The sequence below is a fragment of the Gobius niger genome (genome assembly GCF_951799975.1).
Source record: "Gobius niger genome assembly, chromosome: 17".
NCBI lineage: Eukaryota > Metazoa > Chordata > Actinopteri > Gobiiformes > Gobiidae > Gobius > Gobius niger.
In genome coordinates, this window is record NC_136868.1 from 25,011,861 (window position 1) to 25,021,627 (window position 9,767).

General features: G+C 40.5%; 2 protein-coding genes across 2 annotated transcripts; one reads left to right on the forward strand and one right to left on the reverse strand.

The window, feature by feature from the left end:
* Window positions 1-235: 235 nt before the first annotated feature.
* ebna1bp2 (EBNA1 binding protein 2) lies at window positions 236-2,482 on the forward strand. Its single transcript, XM_079575233.1, has 9 exons — window positions 236-348; window positions 580-663; window positions 759-931; window positions 1,289-1,412; window positions 1,495-1,584; window positions 1,690-1,765; window positions 1,835-1,925; window positions 2,009-2,171; window positions 2,256-2,482. Exons 1-9 carry the CDS (start codon window positions 241-243, stop codon window positions 2,301-2,303), a joined length of 957 nt encoding a protein of 318 aa, XP_079431359.1. The 5' UTR covers window positions 236-240; the 3' UTR covers window positions 2,304-2,482.
* A 541-nt stretch (window positions 2,483-3,023) lies between these two features.
* Window positions 3,024-4,270, reverse strand: cfap144 (cilia and flagella associated protein 144). Its single transcript, XM_079575256.1, has 4 exons — window positions 4,138-4,270; window positions 3,981-4,040; window positions 3,270-3,373; window positions 3,024-3,199 (listed from the first exon to the last, which is right to left on the reverse strand). The coding sequence occupies exons 1-4, from the start codon at window positions 4,262-4,264 to the stop codon at window positions 3,101-3,103; spliced, it is 390 nt and encodes a 129-aa protein (XP_079431382.1). The 5' UTR covers window positions 4,265-4,270; the 3' UTR covers window positions 3,024-3,100.
* Between the last annotated feature and the right edge of the window lie 5,497 nt (window positions 4,271-9,767).

Genomic DNA, 9,767 nt, shown 5'->3' on the forward strand with positions numbered 1-9,767 from the left:
AGGGCGGGGGGGTCATAAACCCCTTTACCTCTTATAATGGGGGTCGCGGCTCTGAAAGGTTGAGAACCACTGCTCCAGTTGATGCATTCTTTTAGTGAAAACTGTTGTCCTGATCTGGCAACCCCAGGCTCGACACCGGATGTTGAATGTAACAACTTCCGCTACACGTGAAACGCACTGTGCATGTGCGCCGCTGCACTTCCAGAGCTACTGTAGATCTTATATTTTGGATATTTCCGTATGATTATCGACAATCCCACCATGGACGCAGAAGAAGAGCACCCGGAGCCCGGGCAGGACTCTGAAGAGGAGGAAGATGAAGAGCAGAGTGAACTGTCGGACGGCGAGGTTGGTTTTCTGTAGCATGCTAACACGGTGGCTAACGGTCTGAGTTGATAAACATTACAAGATTAGCTAAACCGAGTTTAACATCCGAACTCTGAATTCTCATCAGTAATATCGCGATGTTACGTGTCAGTCCAGCAGTTACTTATCAAGGCAATTGTTTATTAATCTGTAATGTGGGTGATTGTTGGTGGAATATTTATTGCACAGTGAATCAAACAACTTATTTTTCAGCTTCAAGAAGCTTTTGCCCGAGGCCTTCTTAAACCTGGCATGAATGTTATGATCGATAAGCCTAAAAAGTGTGCCAACAGTCAGGTAAGTGATCTCTCATTTCATCATGAACTCATATAGTGATATAGTTTTTGTGTAACTGTGTCTCATGTTCCTTTGGATCCTCCTCTTGTCTACAGGAAGGGCTGAAACAGTGCCTTGCAGACTTTCGCAGAGACCTTCCCTGGGTGGAGAGGTTAGACCTCACCAACTTACCTGCTGAGAATGTCCTTGTGACCCCTGAAGGGAAAGAGCCAAAAACGACCAAAGCAGAAATCAATCCAGATAACGACTTTGAACGAGAAATGTTTTTGTAAGTGAAATAACATTTTTGAAGGGTTAATCGTAAAGTACTTCGACAGAGAGTTGAAGTGTCCATACTCTTCATCCCTCGATGGGGCGGGAGTATATCGTAGTTAACATATCATACATGAAGTGAAGCAGATGGGAATTTTAAAGCTATTTATCACAGCGCACAAATGATGATGATGGTTTTTAGATTACGAAAATAGATGCACAGTGTCTGCAACAGTTTTAAGTCCCAGTATACAGCGATAACATGCGTTGAATTCCTGCTATATTTTGTGATGTTCCCATAAAGCAGAATTTAACGAATACTAGCTGATCTAGAAGTTGTAAATTAAAAAATCTGTTGCATATGTCAATGCAGTTACCGTCAAGCACAAGCCACAGTTTTACAAGCGTTGCCATTATTAAACAAGCACAGCATCGCCACCAAGAGGCCCGATGACTATTTTGCAGAGATGGCCAAGTCAGACCAACAAATGCAGAAGGTCAGTGCTGTCTTTTGAAGGACTGTCTAATCTTTTGTGTTTGAATATTACTGCAATTCTGAGTGTGCTCCTGTTCTTGCAGATTCGTACAAAGCTGATTGCAAAACAGACCATCATAGAGAGGTCGGAAAAGGCTAAACAGCTGCGGGAGCAAAGGAAGTTTGGCAAAAAGGTTGGTCTTAAAGCTGAAATACACCTTTTTACTGAAATTAATATTACGATTATATGGGAAGTCATGAATAAACCACTTGCTAATGATAATTGTGGTGTTTTCTAGGTTCAAATCGAGGTGATGCAGAAGAGGCAGAAGGAGAAGAAGGCTATGATGTCAGCAGTGAAAAAATATCAGAAAGGTAAAAGTAGCGATATTGTGTTGCGGTAAATGTTCATGGGATTAATGATGCATTTTTTGTTTGTTGCAGGAATGACTGACAAATTAGATTTCTTGGAAGGAGATAAGAAGAAGGCAGGAAAAGATAACCCAGACCCCAAAAAAGCAACGCAGAAAAGGGGGTAAGAAAGAATAATTTTTGTGTTGTGTTTTTTTTTATTTTCCTTCCCTTTGCACAATTAACATTCTCGGTACAACTGAACAGGCCCAACTCAAAGAGGAAATTCAAAGACCAGAAGTTTGGGTTTGGAGGCAAAAAGAGCGGTACAAAGTGGAACACAAAAGAGAGCTTCAACGACGTCTCTGGTTTCCGAGCCAAAGTGGCCCACGGCAAAGGTCCAAAGGGAGCCAAGAGAGGGAACAAAAACGTGAGTGTCAAAGGTCACACACAGCTGTTTAAAAGGACAGAATGAACTAACACTGAGTATTGTTTGTGTTTTATTTTTCCTCAGAAACGGCCCGGCAAGACAGTCCGAAAGAAGATGAAAAATCGGTCATGAGGGTTTCTACACACTGGCCACTAGGCTGGAAATGGACTTTCTGCAAGATTTTATACTTATTTCAAGAATATCTGTCTTTTTCATGGAAGTTAACGGCCGTGCTACGCAAGGAACTCGTATGTGAACCAGGACCACGCATTATGGAAACCCATGGAACTAAAGGACTGTGTAATAATATTGGCAGACATGAGATATAAATTCTTCACCGTGCAAACATCATCATCGGTGTTTGATTTCAAACTTTTCTTGTTTTTTTCTTCTGTTGAAGGTTAACATTCACACTGCAAATATCTTAAATCAGCTAAAAAATAGCTGTGGACAAATTCATAATACTTAGCTGTTATTGTACAAGTGGAACTCGGAAAATTAGAATACTGTTCAAAAGTTCAAATATTTCTGTAATTCAACTTAAAATGTGACACTAATATATGATATAGACTCATTACATGCAAAGCCTTTTATCATTTTGATGGTTATGGCTTACAGTTTTCTAGTTGTATGAGATTTTTAATTTGTTTTTTCTTTTACAAGCTGAGCCATAATAATCAAATTATAACAAATAAAGGTTATACATATCTCACTCTGCATGTAATGAGTCATTTATTAGTTTCACAGTTTGACTTGACTTTGAGTGTTCAACGTTGAATTACAGAAATTAATGCACTTTTAAACAATATTCTAATTTTCCGAGTTTCACCTGTATAGGAGCATGCAAATATTTCCATGTGAAGTGTTCTTCCCACGTATACTGTTTGAACAATAAAAAATACTGACGGCATTGCTTTCATGTCATGTTGTCATTGAGCTCCTTTTCGAAGAGCCAACTCCTTGTGTATAGTGACGTCTGTGGACTTTCTATTGAAGTTAAATCTTGGGTCACTGCGGTCCACAACGGCCTGAGAGAACAGGTCATAAGCTTCATTATCACTGCTGTGTATGTCACTTTGATGTGTACAGGTTTCTCACCAGAGGAGTTGATAGCCAGCCAATCTCCTGGCTCTCAGTCTGTGGCATGCTGTACTTTTTAGTGGGCTCTTCCTGAGCCCTGTGGAAAGCTTGGATGAAATCGGCTTTAAGATAAAAGAGAAAGAAACATAAACCAATGTATTCTACGTAAGAAGAAAAAAGGCTTATACAGTGTGACATTTGTGTTTTCATCAGTGTTGGGGAGAAAACATTAAAATTGTTTTTAGTTACAGAATACTGAATGCTTGCCTTAAAATGTATTTTGTAACATATTCCGTTTTTCTTTGTCTAATCAGAGTACTGTATTCTGAATACTTTTAGAATACTTTCACGATTTATGCGATTGTTGGAACACCTGTTATAAACTCACCATTAATTCTGAAGTAAAACTCTTGGCATGTGCACAGGAGGAGATCACAGCATGTGACACATGTGCAGGGTTTGTAGCACATGGCGTTTTAAATCTTTATTTCATTTTAGGAGGAAAAACAGGTCAACATTAAAAGTTGTTTCTTAGTAATGTTGTGCTATATGGAGCTAAAATGTAATGATTGAGTACTGGGATGTATTGCCTTGATATTTGAAGTATCTAAATACTCTCAACTCAAGTGTAACTGAAACTGCATAGTTACTCAAAAAGGAGTACATTCGTATTCTAAATACATGTATTTAGTTACTCCCAACACTGGTTCTGATAATAGAATACTCTACCGTCCTCTGTGACCACTTCTGGAGGTTTCCTGGACATGGGTTTATCTGGCAGGACATGAACTGTGGAAAAGTAAAGTCATGTCAGCCAAGTAGTGTTGGGTCGGTGCGTAAATGTTGACCATAGATAGAAGATAAGATGTTGACTAAAACAACTCACGTTTCATGCGTGGATTCAAACTGAACTCCGTGAACAGTTTTTGGTGCCTTCGCTCTTTCTTTATAGTCTCAATGTGAATTGCACTTTGTTGCACCGAATCCTTGGATTCTTTTCCAGGTTTCTCCATGTTCTGGTTCGCCAGCAGGGACTTCGCTGCAGACGAACCCAGACTGACCCAGACTGACGGTTGCCAAGCAGCGGTAAACGAGTGTGTTAATACATCTGACCACATGGTGGAGCTGTCCGACCAACTTTAGCACTTTAGGTTGACCTGTTGAATGTCACATCCACTTTTGAAATAGACCTTCTTTGTATTGACTAAGTGACATGATGATGGATATGAGGGAAAAATATGAAATCACTTTTTTTCTTTCTTTTTATATGCAATCAAGCAGTGCTATATTTATACACAGGCCTCTTTACTTTATGGTCTCAGCCTGCATTTTTGTCAATTAGCTTATTTTTTGTCAACTCAGACAGCTCCACACTATCATTGTATTACGGCTGTTTTGTTGTTTCTCATCTCATACACAGTAGGTCTAGATTTCATTTTCTCTCTTAGATTCCCCACCGCTGTAATTTGGTTTTCCTGAACCAAACAAGTCCTCAAAATGAAGCAGAGTACTGAGCTTGACCACTCGGTGAAAGTATTCTTCAAACAGCTTTACTCTCCTTATTCAATTGTTGTTGTCTCTCTTTCCTTTGTGTCTGTGCAATTATCTATAGTTTCATAACAACTCCTGGCTCCTAACCTGATTGTCTGTTATTGCTCCTGGATCTCTTCTGTATGTCAATAACAGGTTACAGCTCAAATAAAGGAGAGGCTGAGGCGGCGTGCGCGTGGGCGACTTCATCCCCTTGGTGCCAGTGTGCGCGAGAGGAACAGTGAGTAATATGCACCGGGGCGGAATGGGAGGGCCCACAGTGTCAAGCTTTGCTCCCTTGCTCCTGTCACTGTTGTCTTACTCAGTTACCGTCAAGCGCACTCCGAACTTCCCTAGGCTGCAGAGAGTCGGGGGGCCAATTCATGAGGTTTGTTCCAACTCTAGTGCCATCTATATATTCATGATGCGCTAATGAAATATGACAAGTTTGCTGTGCCCTGTCCTCCTAATAGTTATGAAGGTGTTAAAGCCATTTGGAACTGATACATGCAAATTCCCTAAGAGGAAGGAAGCATTTTGACTGTGGGGGAAGTATTAATGATGACTGGAGGTGTGGTCACTCTGGATGTGATTAAACGCGTGTCACTGTAATTGTTGTGCCACTTCATCACGACAGAACTCAAGACATTTGTTTCAAACATTTTATTGTGGAAATGTCTTCCATGATGCATGATGTTCAAACTAAATACGTAATTACACTGTGAGATATTCTTCATCTGTCAGAGAGGTTCCTAATTGGATATGAGTAGAATAGTGTTGCTCTCAAAAGTTGCATACGGCAACAAACTCCCATTTAATAGTAAACCAATGGGTGTTTTAGTGAAGTTACTGGATTATTGTATGTTTGGAAGCTTTGTAAGAGGAAGTCTGTTTAAAAGGGTGGGAGCAGCTACAGTATGGCACTGAGCAAAGCCAACGAGGAGATAAAGTTTTGATGAAATTGAAGGCCCTATTACCAGATTGTGTTTTCTAAAGTGGAACAAAGCTGGCTAGTTGCTGTTTACATGACAGTATTGCTTTTGAAAAGCTGTGAATCGTGCTTGCTTGCTCATCCCTGTGAAGAATTGGATGTTAGAAATGCATGAGGAAAGTTATGGATGAATTTGGGCCACAGGCATTTTTTTTTTTTTTCAAATCACAGCGGCCAAGTGGTGGTGGTGTGCAAAATAATGTAATGGGGTGAAACTGTGTTTGAGAATAGAAAGAATCTGTTCTGAATTGACTCTGTGCAAAACTGCAAATCACAACAACGCCGCCCAAGAAGTGACTTCCTGTTTTGATCCAGCGCGCCAACATAAAAGCACCATCGTATTCATTAGTTCAACTGTCTTTCTGCCTGACTATTAACAGACAAAGCACTTACAATGTGTGTATTTAATTATATTCTTCAAATGTTGCAAGTACCTGCTGAACTAATCAATGAGAAGAGCTGTGTGCTTTTATTTTGGCGCGCTGGATCGAAACAGGAAGTCACTTCTTGGGCGACATTGTTATGATTTGAAGTTATGCACAGAGTCAATTGTAATCTAATAGAGTTCGGGAATGTCCACAGTTACCATGGAGATCCGCCATCTTTGCAGCTGTTAGCATACATTTCCATAGACTAACATTAGCTAAAAACAGTATAAAAAGTGGAGAAAAAAACAGTGGAACGACTCCGTTAGCTGCTGAGATACTGCTGGTAAATTCATCTAACACACTGTGGTCTCCAAGTGTTTTAATGTGTACAATAACTCCAGTATTTTAACTTTTAAAATCTCCATTAGTTTACAATGGCTGCTAATCCCATAATGCTTAGCGATATGACGTCACATTCCCAAACTCTATATAGATGGTACGCAGGGAAAGCTACAGCATAGCAACAGTATGGCAAAAGAAGTGTCAATACATTTTAGTAATTATAAATTTCAGTTCAGAATTATAATGACGTGAGAGCATATCTTCAGAAATAAAAATTAAATGTCAAGATGTTTACTGTTGAAGGTTCACAATCTACATAAAGAGTTCTGTGCAGAAAAATATATTTGTATGGAGAGCCTTGATATGTGTATTAAATTACGTTTATACCATGGTCAGTGAGAATTATAACGCTAACTGGCATGCGTTATTTTCATATAACCACACAGAGAGTCCGGGAACAGTAAAGTCACGTTCTATATCACTCCACTGCAGTTGTTTCCATTGTAACGATGAACTAGTTTCAGGTAAAACAGTGTAAAAAGTGAAATAGCTCCTTCCCAGGACATGAAAAAAGCATACAGGCCCAAATGAACAGTTTCAGTTTGTGGGACCATGGTATAAGCGGATTAAACAACTCGGAGCCGTGCATTAGACAGTTTTAACGCACTTCGTGGAGGAACACCACGTCGTGCATTAAAACTGTGTAATGCACGGCTCCTCGTTTCTTTAATCCTATTTGATAGATGCTGCTTCAGCATGAGCCCACATGCTGTCTTTGTGTCCCTGGGCAAGACACGTCACCACCACATTGCCCAGTCATAAGAACATTTGCTGCAAGTTACAGAATTTCATCTGTGCCCCTCGGCTGCAAATGACATGTTTGTCAGGATGCGCTTGGTGCAAAGGTTTATCCTGGCAAATATCGCAAAGTTTAACTAAGAAACACATTGCAGAGGTTTGGTGTTGATAGATATGTAGAGAATGGATGTTGACTGTTAGTAATAAAGGGCTAACTATACAACAGCAGGCAGTGACACTTGTTCAAACAATGTGCTTTAATTACCGAGCGCACTATTGCCAGCTAATTAAAACACATGGCTCTGCATTAAGAATCCATTCCACCACTGCATTTTAAGAAAACAAATGAGAGGTACTTACTTTTCCTGTCACAGTTAGGCCAATACAATGACACACTGTAGTATACCCATTAATAAAGGCTTGTAATGTGTTTACTCTTCAACTTCAGCTGCGACAAGAATCCTTTATTTTCCAGTAAGGTAGAGGCTATAGCCATCTATAGATGTTTGTGCCTTTTTTTCTAAGCATTTAATTAAAGTCTACATCGATTTCCCCCAGTCCAAATGCAGATAAATGGACAGCTACTTCCAGATCGTGAAGTCATTGGGGCTATAGAATTGAATAGTAGCATTTTGATAAGAGTGTTTGCCGTTTAAAATGTTTACAATTTTAGCATGCCCCTTTGTTTCGTGAAATCCTCTGTAAAATCATCAAACCAAAGACAGCTAAAGTTAACGGAAGGCTAAAGTGTCATGGCATCGTTCCCGTAGATTCTTACAGTAAAAAGCAAAAGCACCCCCTCTAAACCCCACTTTTAGCCTCAAAGGTTCTCCAGCAGTACACTGTGAGAAAGTGGCTTTGCGGTTTTAGGCCTAGACCCCTGGCTCTGCTCTGTCTGTGTCTGCCAGTCAACCGGAACTCATCTCAGAGCAGATAACCCAGCCCATCTCAGCCCTTTGTCTCCTCACGTCCTCAGGTAATCGCTATCTGCTTACTGCATGCACACTTTACACCGCAGAGGGCACCTTTGCTTTGGAAACAGCCCCACACGCTGGTTGTTTTGATGCAGACTGTGAAGAGTTCGGGGCTGGCTGGAGACGGGAGTCGTGGGAAAAGTGTCCTCCATCAGATGTTGCTGCACTGCTTGTCTCCGATCTGCTGTTTTGTCTCATAGAGGGAGACTTTCTCAGGTATGTACAGTACAGTTACAATGGTAAAGGTCATACAGGAATAGATAAGAACGACGGTGGATGCAGTAAAATATGCAGGCTATGTGTTGCACACTCTATGTGTCTACACAAAGCTGTGCAATCTCTTCTTTACATTACCTGAAATCCCACACATTGATTTGCCTGGGGGTGCAACATGTTCCGTATTTCCATATTTGTATTTGACCAATCATGCCTTGAACTTTGGAACTTGATTATAAGTTGTTTAAAAAGGAAAATATGAGAGTCAAAGCAGAACAAAGTAACCGATGCCCCGAGAGGCCATAAGCGCCACTGCAGGAGTCGTGGCATGTTGCGTTTTGTTATAATTATATAATTGTCCGCAAATACTACGCTGACAGAAAAGACAAAGGGAAAGAGGGATATTGTACATTGTGCCACAAACCAATGGAACAATGGAGATAATTTTTGTCACTTAAACTTTAAGCATGGCTAAAGTGGCGCTAGCCCACAGTTAACTTTGCCTGTTAGCTTCTTCTTCGTGATTCCACTCGTGCAGGGCTAGGCAAGTTGGCGTTGCGAAGGGCAGATTTGCATTATTGCCAACACACCAAGGGCTGAACCTCACCATTGTAGCCTAAAGAACTGAATAACTTTTTTTCCCTGCAAATGCCAATTACCGCCATTACCTTAATGACAACCTGCGGCCCAAATAAGACATTTGTCATAAATCGTATAGAATATTGTATTTTCCACACAAGTTTGTATTGCGCCTCCGGGTCAGAGCAGGGAAAGTTGCAAGCATGGTTTCTGGCCAGAGACACCAGGGGGAGATGAAAGACCCCCCAATCATCCCATCAACACTTGTATTACCCAGAGAGGGACTACGAAAAGGATTTATTAAAGTGATAGTCTGTAAGTTTGCAAAGTGAGATTTGAAGATAAACAATCAAATTCCTTCCCTCTTGAATGTGAAAGCCCTTCTGAGTTTGCAAAATAAGGAGAGCAAGAACAGAAAGTTCAAAAGTACATGATCAAGCTCCTCCCCCTTCCTCCTGATTGGACCTGATAGGCTGGTTCACGGGAAACACTCGTCTCATTGGTCAACGCGGGAGGATACTAGACTCTGGTTAGCTGCTGGGACCCTGGGAGGCCGGACTTTACAAAAAAATAATCAATATCTATTATCACTCACTTTATATCAAAATACAAGACCAGGTGATCAATTTTGCACATTTTCTAAAATTTGGAAAACATTTAGACTTCCAGACTATCACTTTAAGGTAAACAAGTTACTTAGTACTGATTTAAAGTAGAC